Source organism: Alexandromys fortis, unplaced genomic scaffold (genome assembly GCF_014885135.2).
Source record: "Alexandromys fortis isolate MF-2015 unplaced genomic scaffold, M_Fortis_MF-2015_v1.1 scaffold_0, whole genome shotgun sequence".
NCBI lineage: Eukaryota > Metazoa > Chordata > Mammalia > Rodentia > Cricetidae > Alexandromys > Alexandromys fortis.
The window spans coordinates 39,706,910-39,734,059 of record NW_026067949.1 but is presented as its reverse complement, the minus strand read 5'-3'; the positions used below and the strand labels follow the sequence as shown (position 1 = coordinate 39,734,059).

The 27,150-nt window shown below is 36.7% G+C and overlaps 2 protein-coding genes across 5 annotated transcripts in view; both read left to right on the top strand.

The window, feature by feature from the left end:
- The first annotated feature begins 1,427 nt into the window (after window positions 1-1,427).
- LOC126506292 (UDP-glucuronosyltransferase 2B1) lies at window positions 1,428-12,466 on the top strand. The gene is made up of 6 exons (XM_050149710.1): window positions 1,428-2,191; window positions 3,043-3,191; window positions 6,102-6,233; window positions 7,598-7,685; window positions 9,671-9,890; window positions 11,736-12,466. The coding sequence occupies exons 1-6, from the start codon at window positions 1,441-1,443 to the stop codon at window positions 12,013-12,015; spliced, it is 1,620 nt and encodes a 539-aa protein (XP_050005667.1). The 5' UTR covers window positions 1,428-1,440; the 3' UTR covers window positions 12,016-12,466.
- Window positions 12,467-16,508: 4,042 nt separating this feature from the next.
- The window catches only part of LOC126506291 (UDP-glucuronosyltransferase 2B31-like), a 34,790-nt gene continuing 24,148 nt past the window's right edge, over window positions 16,509-27,150 (top strand). The window contains exons 1-3 of one of the 4 annotated variants that reach the window (XM_050149704.1): window positions 16,509-16,659; window positions 18,353-18,506; window positions 25,255-26,023. In XM_050149704.1, the coding sequence (XP_050005661.1) occupies window positions 25,300-26,023 (724 nt within the window). In that variant the 5' untranslated portion in view covers window positions 16,509-16,659; window positions 18,353-18,506; window positions 25,255-25,299. Of the gene's footprint in view, window positions 16,660-18,352; window positions 18,507-25,254; window positions 26,024-27,150 lie in introns of those variants that run through there. The other 3 variants (XM_050149707.1, XM_050149705.1, XM_050149709.1) reach the window with 3 other exon arrangements.

Here is a 27,150-nt window from a genome sequence, read left to right as displayed (position 1 = left end):
ACATGTAAAGATGAAAAATACACAGGAGTATGAATACTGTATATTATTATGTTGTCTTTGAATTGAAAGAGCAACAGTTGCTAAAAGACATTTGATTATAAATGCTGCTAGATTAATCCAACATATATCTATTGAAAATGCTTTGACTTTAAAATTTAAGTCAAAAGATAAGTTACTTTGGAGAAGAGGTTTTGCTTTTGTTTCCACAGAAAATGAGAAGCTGTGGATTCATTCTGGGGGGGAGATAGTTTCATCAAGAAGGATCCCCTGAAAAATCTTCAATGGAAACAGATGGCCCAGATGATCCAATGTTTCAGAGCACCTCCGTTGCAGTTTCCTGTGAGTTCTACATCCAGAACATCCTCAAGACTGCTGGCTGAGATGATCCAGGCTCACAGAATCCAGTCAGTACTTGACCATAATCCTAATTGTTCTTAAGGTCCCTGTAAAATTATTGGTGTCCCAATCAGTAGGAAGTAGCCTAGAAAAAATGCCTATATTCCCCCAAAATGGATTATGGATGTTTGTTTGTTGGTTACAAGTTGTTTTGGATGATGATCAGGGAAAAACCTAAACAAAGGAGATTCAGAGCTCTTGTTTTGAAAAGAAAACAAAGGGAAGTACTGTGGGCTAATGCTCTTGTACCTTGTAAAGATTTTTGTCATTCATATTGGTTTATTAAGGCCCTGATTGGCCAGGAGCCAGAGAAGTATAGATGGGGTGACCTGACAAGAACAACTCTGGGAAGAAGAAAGACTCAGTCTAAAGTCACCAACCAGACCCAGAGGAAGCAAGATGAAAATTCTACACTGAGAAATGGTACCAAACCATGTGACTACACATAGATAAGGATTATGGTTTGATTTAAGTTGTAAGAGCTAGCTAATAATAAACCTGAACTAATAGAACAGTATATAATTAATATAAGTCTCTTTGTGTTTCTTTGGGACTGAATGGCTGTGGGATCAGTTGGGACAGAAACTTCCATCTGCACTCCTCTCCTGAGTATTATAGGACTTCCTCCTTCCAGAAGGAAATGCAGCAATTTGATTATAACATAATGTATTATATATAATCAAGAATTTAAAAAAGCACCATTGTCTAAGAAGTGCTGATCTACCCATACCCTGATTTTATCTTTACTGTTAAGAAATAAGTAGGAGGTTCTCAGTTGTGACTCCTCCTATGGCTCTAATATTATATTTAATACAAGATACTTGCACATGGAAATCATCTGATCTTAGCTGAATAGTATCAGGCACCCAAAGAAAAGGGGACAAACAAACTTTGTTAACCTTGACTTCATGTTTCATGTTTGTATTTACACATGACATTACACAACCAGGCTTATCAATTCATTGATGTGTTTTGCAGTTACATGTTAACTTCTTGATTGATTCAGCTTTGCATAAAAGCATGAAAATTTGTGAAGAATGATAGATGTCAAAAGTCTTCTATCTTAGCGAAATGTCTGTGAAACAGATTTCAGTTTTTCTGTTGATTCAGCTGATATGCTACTTTAGACTTGGAACTTGTGGGAAAGTGCTGGTGTGGCCCACAGAATACAGCCATTGGATAAATATAAAAATAATTGTGGATGAACTTGTGCAGAGAGGTCATGAAGTGACTGTTTTGACATCTTCAGCTTCCATCCTTATTGATCCTAACAGTGACTCTTCTATTAATTTTGAGATTTACCCTGTACCTGTGAGTAAAGAGGAGCTTCAATATATGTTTCAATCATGGATAGCTGAGTGGACATATGACTTTCAAAAATACTCCTTTTGGACATATTACTCAAAGATGGAAGAACTCTTTAATAACTATTCTGATGTTATTAAAAGCTTTTGCAAAGCTTTAGTTTGGAACAAGAGTCTTATGAAAAAACTCCAAGAATCTAAGTTTGATGTCATTCTTGCTGATGCTATTGGTCCCTGTGGTGAGCTGCTGGCCGAACTGCTTAAGACACCTCTAGTGTACAGTCTCCGCTTCTGTCCTGGATACAAAATTGAAAAGTACAGCGGGGGTCTTACACTCCCTCCTTCCTATGTGCCTGTGGTTCTCTCGGAATTTAGTGACCACATGACATTTGTGGAAAGGGTGAAGAATATGTTGCAAGTGCTCTACTTTGACTTTTGGTTTCAAACATTTAATGAAAAGTCCTGGAGTCAGTTTTACAGTGAAGCCCTAGGTAAACTGTCTTTCACTGCTATACTGAAATCCTGGCTTGTTACATCTTTGAATATGAGTGTGTTGGGGGGGATATAAACTCGTAGAATGCAGTTGCTAACTGTAAGTTGATAAAGTAAAATAGCCTCCAAACAAGGCAGGCCAGCTGTAGAGTTGTTCAGGACACTCCAGAAATTACTAACTTTGCAAACTGAAACAAAGATTTCTCTTGGTATCATTTTATTCTATGTTTGTCTTAGTATAAGAAAGTCTAGGTTTCATTGAATGCTTTAGTGACTGTAAATATATACACTAAGGATAAATAATTCACTTCTATGAATATCTATGTAGCACTGAAGAAAATATGTTCCCTTATAAAAGTTACTTCACTTACAAGTTAAAACATTTATCTAGAATATCATGAAAGGTAGAGTTTAAGACTTTTTAGATGCATAAAACTTATGAATTAAAGCTTAAAATTCTGCTACAAAAATGCGGATATTTTTATTGTTTTAAAACCTATACATGAAATAGAAATAGCATCCAAATTAAGACCAAAAATAACTTAAATGTTAAATTTTAATGGAAAATATCAAGATATGACTTTCACACATACAACTGTTAGTATTGCTAGTGCCTTATGATGAACCCAGTATAGCAGGAGTTAAAAGGAATTTAGTCACACATTACAGATTATCACAGGGCATTTGAAGAAACAAAGATCAAGAAACTAGCTTCAAAAATCTGTAAAGGACTAGTGAAGTATTTTAAATTGTTGTCAACTTTATTTCAACTTATCTCCAGAAATCACATGCTATATACCAGACAAAATCCTTTTATCGTTGTATATTTTTACCTGTCTTTGTGATGTAGGGAGACCCACAACATTATCTGAGATGATCGGAAAAGCAGATATATGGCTCATTCGAACCTTTTGGGATTTGCAATTTCCCCACCCATTTCTACCTAACTTTGACTTTGTTGGAGGACTCCACTGCAAACCAGCCAAACCATTGCCTAAGGTAACCCTATGTTGTTTCCTTTGATAAATTGCTTTGTCTTTTTCACAGAAACAATTCTACACCACTTTTTCAAGATGTTTCATGAGAGATATAAAAAGTGGATTATTTTTTTAACTCTCTGCCAATTGACATATACATCATTTTGATACTTTAACACATGTCTCTGTCTCACTACTGTTAAGAAAAATGTCAAATCCTTGTAGAATGTGGTCAGTGACTTAAGGACATTTATGTAACTCATAAAAAGGAATTTGTACTCTATTCAAGAACACAGTATAAATGCCAAAGACATATGTTGAAAACCTAAAAAACAATAATAAATTTCTCTAACAGAGAGAATTTATATTCTACCTGAACAGATTATAAGCATGAAGAAATATATACAGTATAATAAATGTTGTGTATTGTGTTATCAGAGAGGGACAGATATGTTGAAGAAATATTCAACAGAGATCACAAGAACTGTCCTAAAATCCTTGCATAGCTACAGGGACCCGGCCGGTGCATAGGGTTAGATGAAAGAATGAAAGAGAGAAGGATAAAAGCCTGCAGACAATTGCAAGAACTGTTGTCAAAAACTCCACACTCAGCTAAGCAGGAAGGTGGTGAGGCAGACAGTGTTGGAGAGCTCCATCTAGGAGTATTCCACATGCCCTCTTGTCTGCTTCTACTTTGTTATAGTCCTTCTACATTGACATTTTGCTAGTGTTTTGTTTTGTTTTGTTTTTGTCTTTGTAGTTTCCACTTATAAAGGGAAACAAGGCTTCTCTTTCTGAGTCTGGCTTATTCATTAACATGGTGTCCTCTAATTAATAGCTATTTTCCTGAAAGTTATACAGTCCTAATATTTTTACTATCTGGGTAAAACACAATTATGTATATATACTAACATTCTTTCACACATTTGTCAGTTGAAGACTGTTTAAGCTAGTTCTATATTTGAGCATTGTGAATAGTGGTATAATAAACATCGTTATGTGGACTTTTTGCCCTTATGACTATTTCTCTCAGATCTATCATCCAAGAATGGCATAACTTAACCATCTGTTTAGATCAAATGTTATTTGTATGAATAATCCTATGTCTTTCATATTGATATCATTTCACAATCCTATCTGCAATAAATATATGAATTCTTGATTTCCATAATGTCTGTGGGAGTATTTGCTATTGGTTTAATTTTTGTAACTTTCATGCTAACTGGATTATGATGGACTATCAACATATTTTGAGTTTCATTTTCCTAATAGCTAAAACTATTAAAAAAAATTTTCATGTAATTATAGGCTACTTGTAAAAATGTAATTATTTCTCTACTGAGAAATATCTCGTTTGGATCATTTGTGTATCTTGAATGAATTCTTTTTCTTTTGATGTTTAGAGTTTTTAAATTCATCTACACTCTGGACATGTTTTAGATTTTTCTCCCAGTTTTTAAAGAGTCTCTTCATTTTGATGGTAATTTTCTGTGTTGTTGAGAAGCTTTTCCTATAAAGTAGTCCCATTTGTTAATTCTTAATTTATTTCCTGGGCTGATGGGGTTCTAATTAATAAATTACTGTCTTTTTCAATGTCCTGGAGTTTTCTTAAAGGGATTTGAACTTTTAGTTCTAATTTTCATCCAATTTGAGTAAAATTCTCAGAGTAAGAGAGAATTCTATTTTCAACTCGTTTGTGCAGGTAAATGCAATTTTCTGTAACATTCTTTAAAAGGGCTGTCTCCAAGTTGCGTGTACAATTTGAACCCATTTGTCAGAATTATAGAAGAGTTGTAAGCTTATTTCTCTTACTCAGTTTATGTTTGTTTGTTTGTTTTTTTACTAGCTATTTAAAGAATTTTATACAGGTTTTTTTGGATCATATTCAGTTCTCCCAACTTCTCCCAAATCCACCTCTCATCCTTACCCAATCTGATTGTATGTTTTTTTTTCCTTTTTTACACCCTTCTAGTCAAATTTGTACTTCTTATGTACTCTTGCAGGTATGACCTTCTACTTGGAGGTCATCAGCATACCAGGGGCAATATTATTTTTAAAAAAATGACCCAGCAGCCATCAATTGCTAGTGATTCCTTAACTAAAAGTAGAAATTCATGTCTACCTCTCCTTTCCATGCTATGATCTTGTATTGCATGAGCTTGCACAGGACTTACGTATGCTGAGAGAGAAAGGGAGAGAGGGAAAGAGAGAGAGAGAGAGAGAGAGAGAGAGAGAGAGAGAGAGAGAGAGAGAGAGAGAGATCACAAAAATAAAAATAAAAGCAGTAAACTAAAAATCAGTAAGACCAAAAATGCCCAAGAAAAACAAATTGAAAGAAAAAGCCAACAAAAGAAAAAACTCATGTGGTTTATTTTTTGTTGACCAAATACTTTTGGGAATGGTTTCTGCTCTGGGATATGGATGATTTACTCAGTGATACTCCATTGGAGAGAGCTGTCTTCTCCCCATTTGCTGTCAGGTGTCAATTACAAATAACTTCTTAGTTAGAAATGGAAGTCCATGTCCATTTTCATCTATCAGTGCTGGAACCTGTGCAGGTCTTATGCGTGTTGCCGTAATCTCTGGAGTTTATATGTTCATCACTCTTACTGTGCCTGGAAGACACTGGGAAATCATCCATCCCTTCCGGCTTTTACAATATTTCTGCCTCCTCTTTGTGTGATCTTTCCTAATGATCATCTAAATTTCAGTGACATCTCCAGCAACATTACTTTTTATCTCTAATTTACTTATTTTGGTCATTTGCACTATAGTCCAAATGTGCTCTCGACAAATATTGAGTATCAAAGCAAAGGAAATCTTAAAGTAACTCTAGTTATTACATTATTTCCTCTCATAAAGTCTGTCTCAGTCCTTTAGACAATGCTTCCTATGCTATCATTCATTTGTGGTGTCACATCTTTCTTTGTAGGAAATGGAAGACTTCGTTCAGAGTTCTGGAGAACACGGTATTGTGGTGTTTTCTCTGGGTTCAATGGTTAAAAACATATCATCTGAAAAGGCCAATATAGTTGCATCTGCTCTTGCCCAGATTCCACAAAAGGTGAGATAAGTCTACTGAATGCTGAAAGGATTTAGAAGGGAAAATTTCTGTGTGAAAAGTAAAAAGAGGAAATGACTTAGGGGCTAAGAACACTGGCTCTTCGAGAGAGAGCCTGAGTTTGATTTCTAGCACTTATATAGTAGCACACAACTGTCCCCCACTCAAGTTCCAGGGGATCTAAATGCTCTTCAGATCTCCAGAAGGCATGCTTTATAATGCACAGAATTACATGCAGGCAAAACACCCAAATACATAAGATGATACAAAAATGTTTGTAATGAAAGAGGAGGGAAAAAGATCTTCCCAATGGCTGATGTAGGAAACATTTTTTTAAAGGGATGAAAATAGTTCCTGCCCTGAAACAAGTCCAGGATTATAAAATTATAAATGTATCTACAGGAACTCTGCTTCTAGCACATCAGGTGAACATTCTCATTGGGGAAAGAGAAAGGAATTCACGGTGAATTCAGGAATAAGTCAGTATTGGCACAGGAAGAATCTAGCAGCTCCTGGCTCACTTTCTGAAAGCATCCATCTTTGGCTGTTTGTGAGCAATATTTACCTTATTATTGGATAACGATTTTTCCTGTTCATCAAGATATTTTTATGTAGACATAATTTCTTTTCTTTTATCAAACACAGAGCATATATTAGGTGAAGACAGACAATTTATATTCCAGCTTGTGGGGATAACTTGTATTTCAGTACTCAGTTAGGTACTGGACATGAAATGTATTTAGAGCAATAGAAACCATGCTTAAATTTTTCCTATTAATATTTTTCCTTGGGTAGTCCTTAAAGATTCATCTGAAACTAAGTAAATACACTTCCTAGTAAGAAAGAAATTATTCATCATAATAGTAAATTATGTCAATATGATATCTTACGCATCAAACTAAACCTATTATAATGAATAGTATAAGGAAGATGGGAATATTGGTAAAATTATGTGTTCATGACTCAAAAGGATATAAATTAATATTGAATTTGTGAAATAAGATGTAGGATTGTACATACTATATACAGAAATATAAATTATTACTAATTGTATATAGTTTTCCCAATCAGGATTATATTAATTTACTAAAAAATTTATGTAAGCTTAAATTTGTCATTAATCATCAAACCTGTATAAATTAATATGATTAAATATGATGCTCAAGTTATTATAAAGCTGTGTACAGAAAATGTATTATTTATTTCAGTCTTTTAACATCTCATACTATTTTAAAATCCCCTCTTAATTTCATCAGCAGTCATCTGAATAATATTCAACTGAATAATCTCCTTACTTCTCCAGAATCAAAATATACCAAGGAGTTAGAATTTCTATAATTCAATAAGGTATTTTCTATGTGTAACAGGTTCTGTGGAGATTCGATGGTAAGAAACCAGACACTTTAGCATCCAATACTCGGTTGTACAAGTGGATCCCCCAGAATGATCTTCTTGGTAAGGCAAAGGTCAATAAAGAAAGAGAACAACAGATATTGAAGATAGTAAAAAGCAAACATTTATATTCATTTCCATAAATATAAAATGAAAAAGAACTGCCTATAAATGTTACCATTTTGCTATTCAAAATCATCCTCTCTATGTCTAGAATCTGAGTATCTTAACTTCAGCTATAATAACTACCCTTAGAATCATCCAGAGTCTGTATGAACTTCCTCTTTGTCTTCTGTTTCTTCATATTTCATTATCTTTTATTCTGCTACAGAAATATTTCAAATGCCACTGAGAATATAAGCCCTTCCTGTTTCAACACTGACTTTGCATTTTCTGTGCAAACAAATGTACTTACTATCTATACCACAAAGTGTGTAGTGGGAATTTTAATTGGTCTTATTAATAAAAATTTAGAGTCATCTATCAGAAGGATCAGAGAACCAGAGCATCCAGCCACTAAAGGTTTTACTTCTACGAATTCTCAGACTGAAGGGACGATCTTGTCTCTATGCATCCTCAGACTGCATGCTCAGACTCAGACTGAACCCTCAGACTGCCTCTCAGATCCTTTCTCCTCCCACCTTTTATTCCTCCCTCCACCCAGCCATAACCCTTCCTGTCTACCCTCCCTAGTGTTGAGTTTAGAGGCATGTGACTCCCGAGTGCTGGGATTAAAGGTGTGTGCCACCACTGTCTGGCCACTCTGGCTAACTAGTGACTTAGCTCCACACTCTGATCTTCAGCCATGCTTTATTTGTTAGATTACAAACAAAATATCATGACAAAAGGGCTAATGTATTTCATAAAAACTATAGATTGATCAGCCTTAGATTACACTATTCACCATCCTAGTGACTATACACTACACACACCAGACCCACTGTCACAACTATTTCTATATACATAGTCTAATTGATTTTTGATTTTTAGTGTAAAATTTTAATAAAAATTTTGCACAATATATTTTAGTCAAATTAAACCATCAACTCCATTTACCTTAATTCATCTCAGATCTATCCTCTTTCTCCCACTCAAACACATTTTTTCTTTCTTCTTGGTTGTTATTATTGCATCTGTACATACAAATAAATATACAAATACAAAATGCTGAGTACATTCAGTATTCCTGTTATATTATATTTTTTAGACTCGCCATTTGGTTTTGGATAACAAATTTGGGGTCATACCTGGGGAAAAATGAGTCTCAGCAGTTATTAAGGGTCTGTGCCTCTTTTATCTGGGAACAAGGCACTGTGAAACAAGGCAAGTCAACTGTTGTATTCAATGTACTGATCTTCTTTCTGCCATTATAAAGTTGAGATTCAATGGTTGCAGTCTCCCTGTACTATATGAAGACTCAATCTCAGAGTAGACATTCTTGTCCTATGATTCTTACACTATTTCCACCCCCTCTTCTGAAATGTTCTCTGAACTGTACATATAGGAGGGTTGTATTATAGACGCATTATTTGGAGATTTATGCCTCAAGGTCAGTTGTTCTTTTCATTTTGACAAATTTGGCTTTCTATAATGGTCTTTGTCTGCTGCAAAAATAAGATTCTTTGATTGGAGCTGAGAACTACACTTAAATGTGGGTATAAGGATAAGGATTTCAAATGCAATTAGAAATTACACTTGACCATAGGGTCAGAACCTCAGGGGAAACTCATACCTGGTAGTATAAAACTAACCGCATGAACTTTTTCCCACTGGATTTTTTACCTACAATCTTCCTTTCGTTTTCTTATATGACAATCTTGTTTTCATTTTTGCACATCTTAAGACACATAGTACTTCTTCCAAATAATCTTCTCTTACCTCTCCAGCTCACTGAAGAGCTTCTTACTATAAAAGCCCACAGCAGTTTCACTGTAAATCTGTGGCTATAATAATATGTTTTCTGTGAGAACAGCCCCCTCTGAACCCTTATCATTCATTTCCCTTTCACGTTTTAATAAATAATTATGCAAAAATAATTCTAATTGTAGGTCATCCAAAAACTAAAGCTTTTATAGCTCATGGTGGAACTAACGGCATCTATGAAGCAATCTATCATGGCATTCCTATTGTCGGTATTCCATTGTTTGCGGATCAACCTGATAATATTAACCACATGGTAGCCAAGGGAGCAGCGATTAGAGTGGACTTCAGCACATTGTCAACTACAAAGCTTCTTACTGCCTTGAGGACTGTCATTAATGACCCTTCGTGAGTATAGCTACTTTTGGTTTGAGTTTTCTTTTTTGAGTCAGGGTCTCACTGTATAACATCAAGACTGGCCTTGAACTCATAGAGATCTTCCTGCTTTATCCTACTGAGTTCTGGCATTTAAAACATGTGTCATTATGCTTGGTATATATAACTACTTCCATTAAAATATTTGGAAATATTCTTATCATAATCATATTGATTTTAAGCCCAGTTAAAAGACAATAACTGTGAAAACCTTCCAATCAATTATTTTGCATATCTGAAATATATGATTATTTTCAACAATGATTAGTCTGAAATCTTCTGTATATATAAATAATGTTTCAAATATACATCTATTGGTTGCAAGGACACTATAAACATGACAGAATATACATAATAAAGTAATTATGAACTTTAAAATTAATGAAAGAACGTTTAAATATTTACCCATATTTTCTGAAGCTATAAAACTTTCGGTGAGGGGCTGGAGAAATGGCTCAGAGGTTAAGAGCACTGACTGCTCTTCCTGAGGTCCTGAGTTCAATTCCCAGCAACCACATGGTGGCTCATAACCATCTGTAATGAGATCTGGTGCCCTCTTCTGGTGTGCAGACAGAACGCTGTATACATAATAAATAAAAATTTTAAAAAATGTTTAAAAAAAACTTTTGGTGAAATTTTATTTCATTTCATTATTTTTTAATAGGATCTCATTTTGTAGTACTAAGCTGGCCTCACATTCAGAGAGATCCTCCTGCCTCTGCCACCCAAGTGTCAAACAAAAGACATGTTCTAGCAACCCTGCAATAGAAGCTGTGGTGACTAATTGTGACAAAATGTGTTCTAAATTCATTTATATGACATCTCAAAAACCCTTAGACTAGTTTAGGTCATTTTATCACTCTAAAATAAATATGAGTCTCACTGAACACATAGCCAACATCTAAGGCTTCTAAGCCAGTGGTGTCAACAAAGGAACCTATGTTAATTGAAAGTTATGTTAAGCCCTGGACAATGAGATAAAAGCATCTAGAATGACAGTCAATAATAAATTTATAACATACCCAGGGAACACCACTGGAAGGTTCAAGGCTTACCAGAAGATAGATGTACCTAATCAGAAAGTAAAGAGGTCAAACAATAAGAGAAAATGCTGCTGGTTCTTACATACACAGTCTCCAAGTCCAGGAACAGCATTAGATTTATTTTTTTATTTTGTTGAGAATTCTGGTGCAAGTTCTATGCAAAGAAGAATCATATTTCTAATGTTTTCAAAATATGAATCTACATGCAGATTGAAATTAGGAAACAGAGATAGGAGAGGAGAAGCTGAAGCAGGAGAGAAGATAAACAACAGGACACATTGTCTCTGTAACACAATTGTAAGACAGTTGTAAGACAATTCTATGTATACTTCACTTAACGACCTAATAGCAAATGCTACATGTTCCTCACATAAAAAAGATTTGCATCTCATTGCTAATTTTCTCTTGCCAGTTTGGAAAATATTGCTGAACTGCAAAAACACCGATTAAAAATAAACATTTTATGGGGAATAAAGCAAAATCAGAGCCAGCATTTGTAACTGGTGTGCTGGTGTATGCAGGCAATCCCATCAGTTGGAAGGTGGATAGAGAAGTTCATTAGGTGGTCCAAGGTCAGTGTAATCTACACACCAAGTTCAGAGCAAACCAGTACTACATGAGACTATCTCAATAGTCCTCCATGCCACCTCATAAAGCAGAAAAATCTGTGCTTAATTTTAAGTCACTCTGGGGATGTATTTTGCAAATCAGCAAATGTTAGTGAGCTCTGCAAATTAGTTTCATTTTGATTTAGTTGTATACATTGTCCCTTCAGGTACAAAGAGAATGCCATGAGACTGTCAAGAATCCAACACGATCAACCGATGAAGCCTCTGGATAAAGCCGTCTTCTGGATTGAGTATGTCATGCGCAACAGAGGAGCCAAGCACCTTCGCCCAGCTCTCCATGACCTCACCTGGTTCCAGTACCATTCTCTGGATGTGATTGGATTCCTGTTGGCCTGTGTGGCAGCTGTGGTATTCATCATCACAAAATGTTGCCTCTTTTGTTGCCATAAGACTGACAACATGGGTAAAAAGAAGAAAAAAGAATAGCTGCATTGAAGCCAGGAGAATCTTGAGAGATGGGCCTCTCGCAGCTGCTTCCAGCAAGAAGAGGCTGTGATAGCAAATCACTTCCCTCTAAAACAAGACAGTTTCATGGCGTCACTAAAGATTGCTTTCATGTATTTCATATGTTTAAGACAGTGAAAGATTTCATGTCAAATATACACTCAGGGATTATATAAACAAAACCACATGTTCAGTTTAGAGTGATTTGATGTAACTGAGGAGCTATCCTCAACAACCCTCATTGAGCTTACCTGTGGTTTGCAAAATTCACATGGGCAGAAAATGTATCTAAATACCAGTTATGTTCACAAATGCCAAGCCTTCTCTGCCTTTGTTTGCTGAACAATTTCCTTTCTTGTTTTTACTATGCATAAATAATAGTGTTCAGATTACAGACTTTTGAAATAGACTAACTTGTCTTTGCAAAAGGGAAGCCATTGCTTCTGGTTATTTTTCGGTACACAGACCTCACATCCTTTATTTCCTAAAAGACCTGTGATGAAGGTCACCCTCCTCCAAGCAGAGGTATTTCTCCGTGGCATTCAAACAAGCATTCCTACCTGCTTCTGCTAAATTCTACTACTTGGGAGGTTCTGAACTTGACAGGATTATTCATTCACTTTCCATCGTATCCCTTGGTCACAACTGACCTCAACACTATCGCTCTAGTTTCAGTTTTTTAAGTAGATTTGAGCTGTCAAAAGTTCCATTTCCTCTTCCATATGGAGAACACATGGAAGACAAGACCACAATGATTTAAGTTGCATCATCACTTACCAAATATTATATTCCAAATTTAAAATTACCACACAGATTCACAATTTCTTCTGTTGATTTTGTTTAATTTATTCATTCAGAATTTCTTATCTAGACTCAGTGAAACATTAAATTCATCCTTCATGACCATATTCCTACCTCCCACCGGGTGTCAGCAAATAGGTCCCAGTTCCAAAATTCTGTCCAATTATTTTATTTTTGATAACCCAGCAAATCCAATTAGTATTGTCTATAGATGCATGCATGCATTCATGGGAGGGGACATTGCTGAATCATGGCCAATGAGTCAGTGTCTGCCCAACCCCCATAATAATGACGTATCATGTCCTAGAATCTGATTGCCAATAGCTCTTTATTTACAGGTGGAGTATTAAGAGCTCCTCCCCATTTATTATGGAATTTTGGTCTCCTGATTTTATGTCAGTCCTGTAAAGCTGACAGATTCTTTTGGTTTATGACATGTCAAAAAGGAAGTATTCCACAGCACTTCTCTTCAACATCGGGTTCTTATGTTATTTCCCCGTATTTCCACAGTATTCCTTGAGCCTTAGCATGGGCCTGATCATTCTCAATCATTTGAGTTGTAAGTTGTAAGTGTCCATTAATTGGTTCCCACTAAAACAAAAACCTCTCAAACAAAGGCTGAGAACAACCCAAATCAATGGCTATTAACATAAGCCTTTAGAAGGTAATTTGTTAACATGATCTTTAGCAAAACAGCAATAGTAGATTCCAAGCTAGAATTGTCTTGACTTTTTAATCAGGTTTATGGTGTCAGGTACATTCCAGTGGAGTGGGGCTAAAATCCAATTAGAAAGTAGAGAGTTATCCATCTAGTTAGCTTCAGTTGTTAACTTGACAAAGCCTAGAATCATTGAAGCGAAATGTCTGCTCTATTGGCAAGTCTGTAGGAATAGATATTGATTGATGGAGGATGGTCCAGTTCACAGAGCTGACCTGATAAAGGAGGGACCATCCCTGTGGTCCTGTCCACAGCACGTTGAGCCCTCCTACATCATGATGGTCCTGCATTGAATAAGGAAGCGAAGTAAGGATGAGTCTGGGACTCACACAACTCCAACTTTATCTGGAGGTCTTATCAGCTACTGCTCGGATATAGTCATGTATCATCATACCACCATCAGATTTCATTTCTATTCCAGTTAGATAAAAAAATCCAGAAATCATAAGCAACAGGAATAAAACAGCAAATGATACTCAGTTCATACCATTGTGAAAGCCTATATCACTCATTTGCATTTTCAGTGACAGCTCATACCCACCCTATATTAGGCTCATCCTGGACAGAGATCATGTCTTCTCTAGATATCCCTACTTCACAGAACAATGTGATACTCAGGAAATAGTTTTATAATGAATTTAAGAATCTTTTCTATAATCTGGGTATATTTGATAAGTTTCTCATGAGTAGAATAAAATTCTAAATGTAAAAACAATACTATGCTAATCTAAGATCATTTAGATATAACTTGATAGTGCTATTCTAGAAATGGAAAGAATGAATCAAGATGTAGTATGATTTCTGTATGCAGATAACATGAATTTATTAAGAAACACCAGGTTTATGACCCTGATCATAGATAACGATTACCTTTATGATATAAAAAGAGTTTCTATGATGTCAAACCCCAGTCAAATGCTCCATAGCTGAACCTCCAGAGAAAAAGTTCATGCTGGGCTGGAGAGGTGGCTCAGAGGGTAAGAGCACTGGCTGCTCTTCCAGAGGTCCTGAGTTCAATTCCCAGCAACCACATGGTTGCTCACAACCATCTGTAATGAGACCTGGTGCCTTCCATGCCAGCAGTACATTGTATGCTTAATAAATAATTAAATATAAAAAAAAAGTTCATGCTGGCAGTATGGCCCAGAAAGCCGTGTTTTAAAACTGTGTGGGTTTTTTTTTCTGCTACAGCTGAATCAGGAAAACTTTTCTTAAAGGACCAGCTGCACACTGACAGAAAAACAGCAAGAAGCTGTCTTACACTCTATATTTTTGTGTCTAGATTTCCTTTTCAAACTCTCTCAGGTTTTAAGTGGATTTAGCTGACTGTGTTTGAATCAATTTGTTGGAGGAAAGGTGCTTGTTGGCTCCCACGTGCCCAGCTAGCTTAGCCCTGAAAGAAATACACAGAAACTATATTCATTAAATCACTGCTTGGCTAATTATCTTATTGGCTAACTCTTACATTGTAATTTAATCCATCTCCATTAATCTGTGTATCATCATGTGGCAGTGGCTCACCATCAGTGTTTAAGCATGTCTTACTCTGGCAGCGGACCCATGGCATCTCTGACTCCACTCTTCTTTCTCCCAGCATTCAGTCCATTCCTCCCCGCCTACCTAAGTTCTGCCCTATCAACAGGCCAAAGCAGTTTCTTTATTCATTAATGGTAATCACAGCACATAGAGGAGAATCCCACATCATTATGATTAGCTTTTAAAGTCTTAATACAAAAGAGTGGAAACAATAGTTATCACTATGTAAAGAAGACAGCAGAGTAAACTACCAGAATAAACTACAAGAAGCCAAGTCTCCAGATAAGAGCAAGACAAAGAAAATCTGTATCTAGCACATGATGTGATCCCACATGATGCAGAAAAATAATAGTTTGTGCAGTGCAGCACCAAAAAAAAAAAAAGGATGAACCTACTGCCATCCTAATCCCCAAAATATTCACACATTCTGATTGGTGAATTCAGTGGTGAGCACTGGATTTCAAAACAGTCAAGAGGACTTCTGCTCCAATATAAGCTGAGGTGAAATTAATTAGATTTTATCAACAACAAGAAGGAAATCCTGTATGAAAAGCACATGCACTGAAACTAGAAACAGTCTTACTGCCAATATAGAGCTGAGCCCTTCACCCATAAACTGTTCACAGCATCAGAGTTCAGAAGAAGCAGAAACCCTATTTAGTGAGAATGAGGTGAACCCTGTGACAATATTCCTGTCACACCTGTAGAGTGTACTGATCCTCAAAAGAATGGAAAGTTAATTATGATCAGGTTGACCAGGAAGCATCAGTAGTGGACAAGGATGGAAAAGAACATCTGCAGCTGCTACAGAGTATCCTACAAAAGAGAGATGAGAAAGCTGATCAATCAAGAGCCCTTGCTCCTTCCACACCCAGGGCAGACTGTGATCCCCTGTGTCTAAATCCCAGGGCAATACAACCAAGCTGATGCTAGAAATGAATGAAATAAGGAAGAGAGCTGAAGCTGCCCAAGTGAGTTCCCCATAGATTTGCAAACAGATTATGCCAGAGTCCCCAAGTTACAGGACAGAGCTATAAAAACAGCAAAGGCCAAAAGAAATCTTTGCTTACAAGGGTTAAAAGGACACTGATGGTTCACAGGCAGAAACACGTCTGATAACATACAGAGAATCCATACGGAGATACTAGTACTGGGAAGCAGAGTCAGCAAGAAAAACACGCAGACTTCTTTACAGAGGGATAAAAGCCACTTTTTAAATTCTTTTTGTTGCTTGTTCTACTCTATTCTTTTTTCATTTTGTTCTTCTACCCTGATGTTTCTCTTCTTTCTCTTTCCTGATGATTTTCTTTTCTTTTTCTGATGTTTTCCTTCTACATCTTTGATGGAGGAAGGTCATTGAGCAATAAAGAAACTGCTTGGCTGGCCCTGATAGGTTAAAGCATAGGTGGGAGGAGTAAACAGAATAGAATTCTGGGAGGAAGAGGAAGTGAGGTCAGACTCTGCTCTGCTCCTGGAGAGACTCGACAGCTCTGCTCTCTGAAGCAGAGACGCCAGGCTCTGCTCTCCCAGGCAACTCTGACCCAGGATGGATGTAGGCTAGAATCTTCCCGGTAAGCGCACCTTGGGGTGCTTACACACATTATTAGAAATGGGTTAGTCCAGGTGCGAGAATTAGCCTAGAAGAGGCTAGACAGAAATGAGCCAAGCAGTTCTTAAAAGAATACAGTTTGTGTGTTGTTATTTCGGGCATAAGCTAGCCAGGCGGCCGGGGTGCTGGGGACGCAGCCCCTCCGCTCCTTATTTCAACACATCTTGATTTCTATCTGCATCTTTCCTGGTATTTTCCTATGTCTTCTTTACTTTTTCCTTTACAGCTTTTATGCTGCAGCAGAATCTTTCAAGCAATATAAAAGTTATGGTGTGGTTACATTCTATTTATTTATTTTTAATTATTTAAAAAAAAACTATCTTTTTTCATTTTACATACAAATCCCAGTTCCCACTCCCTCCCCTCCTCTCTTTCCCTCCACCTTTTCCCCATTCCACCTACCATCCACTTCTCAGAGAGAGTAAGGCTTCCCACGGGGACTCAACAAAGTCTAACACATTGTTTTGAGGCAGGACCAAGGCCCTGCCTACTATATCTGGACTAAGCAAGGTCACCCTCCAAAGAGAATGGGCTACAAAAAGCCGGAACAAGCAGTAGGGATAAATCCTAATCTCACTGCCAGTGGCCCTACCATTTGTCTCAGCCATACAACTATCACCCACATTCAGAGGGCCTAGTTTGGTCCTATGCTAGTTCCCTAGCTCTCATTCTGGAGTTGGTGGGCTTCCATTAGCTCAGTTAAGCTGGTTATATTTTATTTTATAAATGAATGATTGTGATTAATAAAAGAAAAGACACCCTGTTTTAAATGTCCCTTAAAGTATTAAACATTTTATGTATTACAGGTAAAAAACAAATTATCCTCAAGAACCTACATACAGTGAAATATTTACCTTTTAGACCTCTCATAGATCAGGAGCTTTTCAGCCATAACTGTTTATATACACAGTAATACTTATAAATGCCAGAAAAACAGGTTCACAGTTTCACTTTTCATATTTCAGCATTCAGGTCAATTAACTAACTATCCCCTTCTTTGTTTTCTAGTGTCATTATTTAAAGCTTTGTTTAGCTATGAGGTACACCAAAACATGTGAACACATTTTCTAGTATCAAAAAGAATGTAAACCATTCCCTGGGACTTGGTTGTTTTTCTTAATCATTAAACTAAACAGTCATTTATGAAGTTCCACATCGGATACTCATAAGTTTTAGCTGTGTGATACTTCTTTATTCTTATTTTCTATCTTCTGCAGCTTTATCAATACTATTTGATAAAGTGCTGGAGCAATACTATATCCTACCTTTTCCTATGTTAATTTTTCCACTAAACTAACCTCTATCATAATTCCTTATTATATTTGTTAGAAACTTTTAATCATCAAAATTCTATTAATTAACACTATTATTGTATGTAATCATTACTTCAGATAAACAGTACAACTTAAGAGGAAATCATCTTCATAATAATTCACAGTTGAGAATGCCACATAGAATGGGATATTTCTATGAGATAATCACACACTACACTAAAGACCATCCATGGTGATCAAACACACACACTCATGACATGCCAATACCAGAGAAAAATGACAGCCATGCAAAGGCACAGAGGGTAAAGAGAGATATTTTGAAGTCAAAGCCCTTGAGGTTTTGTTTATCTGAAATTCACCCATCAGTGGCTTCTTTTCTAGTGTGCTGAACTCCAGAATTCAAGTGCCACCTGCTGATCCTCTGATATGGCCATGGGCCTCTGATAGCAAAAGCAGACTCTGGTTCCTTTCTGCCAATATTTACATTCAAAGCAATCCTGAGCAGAAACCAAAGGTTATATTTGATGAGATCAAGGTAGGTTCAGGTGCCCATTCCAAAGTTCACTTTAAACACCCTCTTTCTGCCTTGGTTAGCACATAATTCCAGTCTTTGCACATCTAGAATTTAAAGGCATATTGGCCCATTAATTTTCATACTGCAGTTTTTATTTTATAGAAGTTGTTTCATAATGGGATCATAATCCCTCTCCAAGTCTACTTATTTGGAATTGCATTTTAGTTCCCTGTGGTACTATTTTATATAAAATAATTTACAGGCAGGCCACTAGGTAGATGCAACCCTGCCAAACAAGTAAGACAGCCGCCTAACAAAGGCCAGGATGTATTGTTCATTTCTCCTTTGTTAAAAATGTAGATTGCGTGGGGAGAGGTGTTTGCCAAAGCTGGTGACTAAGTTGCAGATGTTTCTCTGGCCCCGTGTCCCCCAGAAAGAGAATATTAATGAGGATCCACCTTGGTTTACCTGTGGGGATAAAAGATGTTTTGTATAATAAACACTGGTAGTTTTTCAGGATGGAGAAAAGCCTGAGATGCCTTTCCGTTATGACTGTGTGAACTGTGTCGGGTAGGTATTTGGTAGGGGTTTTCTGAGGTTGCTATTAGAGTTCTAACCAGAAAATTGTAAAATGGTTCACCATTTAAGCTAACCAAGTTGGAACCATCTTGAGAAGCTGTTATCCAAAACCAGTCTTATCGTAGCACTATCAGCACCACGATGCTATATTAACCAGGTAGTGTTGTTGTGGAGCACCATCTTCATCCCGGAAACTTCAAAGATTACTGCAGAAAAATTCATTGTTCATTGTGGAAAACTTAAACATTATTTATATAGACATATTCTACAAATAGGTACCATAGAGACAAAAATAGGTATAGAGAAAAGCAAATTTTTTCCTAAATTATTTCTTCTTTCTGTCCCATACCAGATGGCTCCTGACATGAGACAGAAACTTGGAATGGTTTTTTAACAACATGCTTGGATTTAGAGAAGGATAGCTTCAAAGCCACCTTTATCTCTAAATTCAGATATATANAGAGTGATAGCCATTGTCCAATTCCTAAACCAGCTTTCATTTTTAAGTGAGCCTATTATTCTACTGGGTAGTAGAGAAAAATATATATGCTCAGAGATTTTACCCCTCAGATGACCTGTCCTCATAAGTTATATTCCTTTTTGCTTGATAATCCTTTCTGGATATTTTTTTTCCTCTTTAGGCATACAAATGTCCAGGGTCTCTTGACTTTTTGAAGATGAGTATTTTCCTGCAAAGACAAGAACAAAACCCTGCCCCAACCCTTGAGGTTTCCTTACCACCTATATAATTGTCACTTCTGTGGATGAACTGTCATTTCTCTTTTTCAAACTGAATCTTTATTAATTTTGGTGGTATCCATAGTTTTTCTTCTCCTGTGAAAACAAGAATGAAACTCCTTTTCTAACATAGCACATCTGGTTTCCATTGTGAAGTCAATTGAAATACACTGGCTGATTTACTTCAGATGTTTTTACTGTTATTCAATGTCTCTCTTCTGCTGTTATTCCTTTCTCATTAGCATTAAGAAAATTCAAGGTTAATAAAGTATTATGTAATCTATTTTGTGGTTATTTTCCATCCCTTTCTGTTTGTTTAATATATCCTTTATATATATTTTGATTTTATCTTTCTGTAACTTTCTGACCTGTAGAACACTGTAATTTACTGTAATATACTTTATATTATAATAAGGAAAAACTGTTTCATTTTTGGATAGCTGTATGCTGGACCATTGTCTGTTTTTATTTGTACAGATCTATCCTTGATGGCTATGACGTCTAATAAATGTGGGATTACTGAATCAGCCTTTTCTGGGCTGAAAGCAGTTGTCCATTGAAAACCTGAATAAAGGTCAATAGTGTGGTGTACATATTTTAATTTTCCAAATTCTGCAAAGTGGAACACACTCATCTGCCAGATTTCATTCTTTGAGTACCCGTTGGGTTACTCCTGCAGGTAGTGGTGCTTGGTTATAGAAAGAGCAAGTAGGACATCTCTTTATAAACTCCTTAGCGTGTTACCATGTAATAGAAAACTCTTCCTTTAAACCTTTGCTATTGACATGATGTTTTATGAAATTTTGAGGCCTTTAGAATACTTCTAATCAATAATTGGACAATTTCTGCATTTCCTTGTGCTAAAGGATCTGTCAGATTGTTATAGGATCATATTGTGTTATGTATATGGTACAAAGCCTATTCCTAATTATATCTTGAGCCTGAATGAATAACAAAGTCAATTCTGTATTATCTGGTATAAATTCAGCAGTTTCAATATGCAAGACAACTCTTTCTGCATATTGTGAATCAGTAACTATATTGAAAGGTTCTTTAAAATCCCTTAGTACCATTATAAATGCATAAAATTCTGCCTTTTGGTCTTTGGGTCTCCTGAACTTATATAAGTCCTGTGTAGCTGGAAGATTCTTTGAGTTTCTGAGTGCAATGGCCATGGCATGTCCAGAAAAAAAAATGTTCCCTGAACACTTCTCTTCAACATCGGGTTCTTACATCATTTCCCCATTCTGCAGTATTCCCTGAACTTTAGCATGGGCCTGGTTATTCTCAGCCATTGGGGGAGCTGTAAGTCTCTGAACTGATTGGTGCCTGCTACAACAAAAGTTTCTCTGACAAAGGCTGAGATCAACCCAGAACTATGGCTATTAACATAACCCTTTATAAAATAATATGCCAAGATGATCATTTAACAAAACATCAGTAGTAGGTTCCAAGCTAAAATTTTCTTGACCTTTAATCAGGTCAAGTGTCAGGTTCTTCCCAGTAGAATGGGGCTAAAATCCAATTAGGAAACAGTTATCCATCTAGTTACCTTCAGCTGTTAACTTGACAAAGCCTAGAGTCATCAATGAGGAGAGTATGGTCTCTTGGCAAGCCTTTGGGAATGAATATTGATTATTGACTGATGAAGGATGGCCCAGTCCATAGCAGATTGAGCTGATCTGTTACAGAAGAGAACATCCCTGTGGTCCTGTCCACAGCAGGTTGACCTCTCCTAAATCATGATGGTCCTACAGTGAATAAGGAAGCAAAGTAAGGATGAGTCTGGGACTCACACAACTCCAACTTTATCTGGAGGTCTTATCAGCTACTGCTCGGATATAGTCATGTATCATCATACCACCATCAGATTTCATTTCTATTCCAGTTAGATAAAAAAATCCAGAAATCATAAGCAACAGGAATAAAACAGCAAATGATACTCAGTTCATACCATTGTGAAAGCCTATATCACTCATTTGCATTTTCAGTGACAGCTCATACCCACCCTATATTAGGCTCATCCTGGACAGAGATCATGTCTTCTCTAGATATCCCTACTTCACAGAACAATGTGATACTCAGGAAATAGTTTTATAATGAATTTAAGAATCTTTTCTATAATCTGGGTATATTTGATAAGTTTCTCATGAGTAGAATAAAATTCTAAATGTAAAAACAATGCTATCTTAATTTGATATCATAGCTGATTCAGACATAGCTAGATAGTGCTATTCTACAAATGGGAAGAAAGAGTCAAGGCACGGTGTGATTTCTGTACACAGATGACATGAATTTATGAGAAAAACCAGGGTAGTCTATCTCATGGCCCCGATCACATGACAAAGATTACCTTTATGATATAAAAGAGTTCCTATAATTAATATTTGAAGTTTTAACAGCAAAGAGTGAAAATAATAGCAATCCTTGTGAAGAAGACAGCAGAGTAAACTACCAGAATAAACTACAAGAAGTCAAGTCTCCAGATAAGAGCAAGACAAAGAAAATCTGTATCGAGCATGTGATGTGACTCCACATATTACAGAAAAAAATGCTTTGTGCAGTCCAGAATCACAAAAAAAAAAAAATAACTAACCAACTGCCACGCTAATTCCAAAATTCACACATTCTGTATTGGTGAGCACTGGATTTCAAAACAGACAAGAGGACTTCTGCTCCAATGTAAGTTGAGGTGGAATTAACTGGATTTTATCAACGACAAGAAGAAAATCCTATATGAGAAGCACATGCACTGAAACTAGAAAGTCTTACTACCAATGCAGAGCTGAGCCCTTCACCCATAAACTGTTCACAACATCAGAGTCAGAAGCAGCAGAAACTCTAGTTAGTTAGTAAGAGTGAGGTAAACCCTGTGACAATCTTGGTGTCATGCCTGTAGAGTATACTGACCCCACAAAGGTGGGGACATTATTATGATCTAGTTGCCCAGGAAGCATCAATAGTGGACAAGGACAGAAAAGAAGAGTAACTGTGGCTACTACAGAGTATCCTACAAAAGAGAGATGAGAAAGCTGATCAATCAAGAGCCATTGCTCCTTCCACACCCAGGGCAGACTGTTATCCCCTGTGTCTTAACCCCAGGGCAATACAACCAAGCTGATGCTAGGAATAAATGAAAAAGGAAGAGAGCTGAAGCTGCCCAAGCGAGTTCCCCATAGATTTGCAAACAGATTATGCCAAAGTCCCCAAAAGCTACAGGCCCCAGCTATAAAGGCAGCACTGGCCAAAAGAAATCTTTGCTCACAAGGGTTAAAAGAACACTGATTGTTCACAGGGAGAGACATATCTGATAACATTCAGAGAGTTATCAGACCAGATTCTGCAGGTCAGAAAGACTAGAAATGAAATGCGGATTCGGGAAAACAAACAAACATACAAACAAACAAAAAAGAAAAAAGAAAAAAGAAAGAAAAACCAGACAGACTTCTTTTCAGAGGGATAAAAGCTACTTTTTTACTTTTTTTATTATTTCTGTTGCTTGTTCAACTCTATTCTTTTTTCATTCTGTTTATCTACTCTGTTTTCTTTCTTTCCCTTTCCTGATAACTACCTTCTCTACTTTCTGATGTCTTCCTTCTACAACTTGACTTCTATGTGCATCTTTCTTGGTATTTTCCTTCTGTCTTTTTTATTTTTCCCTTAGAGCTTATATACCACAGCAGAATCTTTCAAGCAATATAAAAATTATGAAGTGGTTACATTCTATTTTTAGGTGAATGATTACAATTAATACAGGCTAAAAGCAATGTGTTTTCCATATTTCTTAAAATATTAAACATTTTATATTTTATAGATGAAACAGTCTGCCACTTCCACAGACTTTAAAGATCCTGAGCATTTCCATTATGTAGTTACATATCAAAGAAAAGTAAGAACAGATCCACACAAACCTCATACCGGGAACTTGGATGGGGGCATAGCAACAGACAGGGTAGATCTCCATTTCCGGGGTCCCCGCCCCGAGCCTGTTAAACTCAAGCAAGGTCCTGCAAGATATTGTTGTCCAAACTTCCTACCAGCCTAGCTCCCTGCTGCATCCAACTATCATACCCACCTCAGGACTGGCCACAAGTTCTACCTTGTGTCTCTCTCTACCTAATCTGCCCACTCAGGAGCAACCTAATTTGTGGCTCCCAGAAAGGACAGATCAGGATAAATTCAGTTTGGCCCAAGAACTTGATGGTGCTTCCACACATTCCTTCCCCCAGTATCTTTTACTAATAATATTTTGCCTCAATGAGGAAATAATAAAAATAAGGAATTATGTTCATGGTGATGTCTGCAAAAGATACATGGATTCAGAAAAGGGTTGAAATCAAAATATAGAACATGACAAAAATATGGCTCATGAATATTAAGAAAACATGATAGTCAAAATTTGGGAACAAAACTCTTGTCAATCAAATTAGAAAGGAGTAAGTGTGAACTTTCTGTTACAAAACAGATTTAAGATTACATAAAAGAAACTTTTCTGTCTCCTATAACATGTGCCCCCAACAAACTTGTTACATACACACACACACATACACACATATATAAGCCAATCAAAGTAGCCAAACCCAAACAATTGTAGAATGCAGAAAAACAGATTTTTTTTTATTGTGATCACTTTAGAAAGAGAGACAGAGAGCCAGTCACCCTTACCCAACTTCACCTTTGCGATTCTGACAAGATATATGCATAGCTAGCCAGTTCAGACATGCTTTGGTCTCTTGCCCAACATTATTTTAGCACATAATCTCTTCAGATGTATTTTGCCCCTAGCTTGCAAAGGGTTTTTGAGGACAGATTCCTCCTGTGTCCCCAAGGCACCAGACATTTCTTCTCCCAGCAGAAGGTCTCCAGGAAAATTCTAATTTCTTAGCGCCCATTCTTTTAATAGTCTGATACCAAGGAGGGAAGGAGAATTGTCTCATTAGATTATATTCACTCCTGCCAGCATGACTAGTTACAAGAAAACAGATTCCTGGTTGGGCAGAGCTGAAACCAATGGAAAGGCAAAAAGAACAGGGATATTTTATCTAAGATAAAAATAATTTCAGTATTTATAATTGTAAAATTATACTATGAACCACTGATTCAGAAATATAAAATCATTAAATAGTGTGATAAATGATCCATGCTGCTAACTTCTTATAAAGACACACTGAACTGTGATATTTTAAAAATGTGAATCAACAGTTAGTCTTTACTTCAAGTTGTGATTAAGGAAGCTACATTAGAAGCACAGAGAGATCTTGCTTTCCACTGTTCTCTAAGTACATTATATATTCAAGGTCATTGAGAACTAGGAGTCATTTCAGATGTGCACATCTGCCTCCTGGTTTTTGCACTTGACTTTCTGGGGTTGTGACGATCCTATGTGTATTTGCCTTAGTAGGTACAAGTTATACTTTAACTAACTGACCATTACCCTTTCTTTCACTCCAAGAGCTGAGCCACCACCATTTGAAACGAAACTCTGAATTTAACCAAGATGTCTGTGAAAATGACAGCAGCCCTGCTCCTGCTACAGCTGAGTGGCTTCTTTGGATCTGGGAATGCTGGGAAGGTGCTGGTGTGGCCAATGGAATACAGCCATTGGCTCAATTTAAGGATAATCCTAGATGAGCTTGTGAAGAAGGGTCATGAAGTGACTGTTCTGAGACCCTCATCTTCCCTTTCTTATGAGGTTGATAACACATCTGCTATTGAATTTGAAACATATCCTTCATCATATTCCACGGCTGATGTAAAGGAACTTTTCATGGAGTCAATTAGGAAACAAATTTATGAGATGTCAAAGAAGTCATTTTGGATATACTTTTTAATGTTGCAAGACGTGGTTTGGTTATATTCAGACTATTTTGAAAGTCTCTGCAAAGATGTAGTTTTTAACAAGGATCTCATGACAAAACTACAAAATTCAAGCTTTGATGTCATAGTAGCAGATCCCTTCATACCCTGTGGTGACCTGCTGGCTGAGATTCTCAAGGTACCTCTGGTGTACAGTCTCCGATTCTTTCCTGGCTCCACACATGAGAAGTACAGTGGAAGACTGCCACTACCTCCTTCCTATGTGCCTCCTGCTATGTCACAATTGAGTGATCGATTGACATTCACGGAGAGGGTGCAAAATCTGATCTATGTGTTTTATTTTGACTTTTGGTTCCAAACATTTAACGAGAAGAAGTGGAATCAGTTTTACAGTGAAGTGTTGGGTAAGTACCTATTTAATTGGGATTGTTGCATTCTCAATTTGCTGTGTCATTGAAGATGAATCTTAATCAACAGGATTGGCAGCAGGAAGATTTATCTCTCCTAAGTAAAATGGTGAAAAGTCTGTGAAATTGCCTGCCAAATTCAAAGCGTTTTAGAAAAGCTTATGTCCCAATGTCAACTAAAAAACCTTGTCTGTGACATGAAAAGGACACTTCAGAAAGGCATAGACCCACAAAACTAAACTTTAAGAATTTCTCTAATTAACATATGTGCAAGCCATTTCAGTTCATGCTTTTAAAAAGTAGCTTTACCTCGCTTGTGGCATCATCAATATCATTATTTTGATCCTACTGCATTTACTGGCTTTGTGGGAGCCTAGACAGTTTGGATGCTCACTTTACTAGACCTAGATGGAGGTGGGTGGTCCTTGGACTCCCACAGGGCAGGGAACCCTGATTGCTCTTTGGGCTGACGAGGGAGGGGGACATGATTGGGGAAGGGGGAGGGAAATGGGAGGCGGTGGCGGGGAAGAGACAGAAATCTTTAATAAATAAATAAATAAATGAATAATTAAAAAAAGAAATATATTGCTGCCATTACTATAATTATCATGAGAACATGCATACTTGGGTTATGGGTTGGAACTTATGTTCTGTGTGGCATATGAAGAGATCAGATTAAACTTTGAAGAGTTTTTATCCCTACCTTCATGTAGATTCTCAGGATGAATTCAGGTGTTCCAACTTGTATGGGGAGTGAACTCAAGTCATTACTCTTGCATGGTAAATTCTTTTACTTCTAATCCATCTCACTAGCCCCCCAAACAGTAGCTTTAAACAAACTCAATGTCTTCATGATTTATATATTTATGCTTAAGACTAATACATATTTCTAGATAGATATCTACATAGCATTGAGGAATTTTTAATTACATAAATTAGTTTTCTCATTTATACTTTGAAACACTTTCTCATTTCACCTACTAAATTCCTGCACAGCTGTGAATACACTGTCTATGTACCAAGCACATAAAGCATGTGAATTCAGGATTTTGGAGAATCTATGTTTATTTATTAGGATGATTGAAATTGTATTTAAAATGTATGACATTGAAGTGCAGATATAA

What these genes read in the sequence shown, in the direction of transcription:
- LOC126506292 (XM_050149710.1), top strand. Translation starts at nt 1,441, where the DNA reads ATGTCAAAAGTCTTCTATCTTAGCGAAATGTCTGTGAAACAGATTTCA. An exon ending in CAGCCAAACCATTGCCTAAG is followed by an intron (nt 3,192 to 6,101) that starts GTAACCCTATGT and finishes CTTTCTTTGTAG; the next exon opens with GAAATGGAAGACTTCGTTCA. An exon ending in TTGCCCAGATTCCACAAAAG is followed by an intron (nt 6,234 to 7,597) that starts GTGAGATAAGTC and finishes TATGTGTAACAG; the next exon opens with GTTCTGTGGAGATTCGATGG.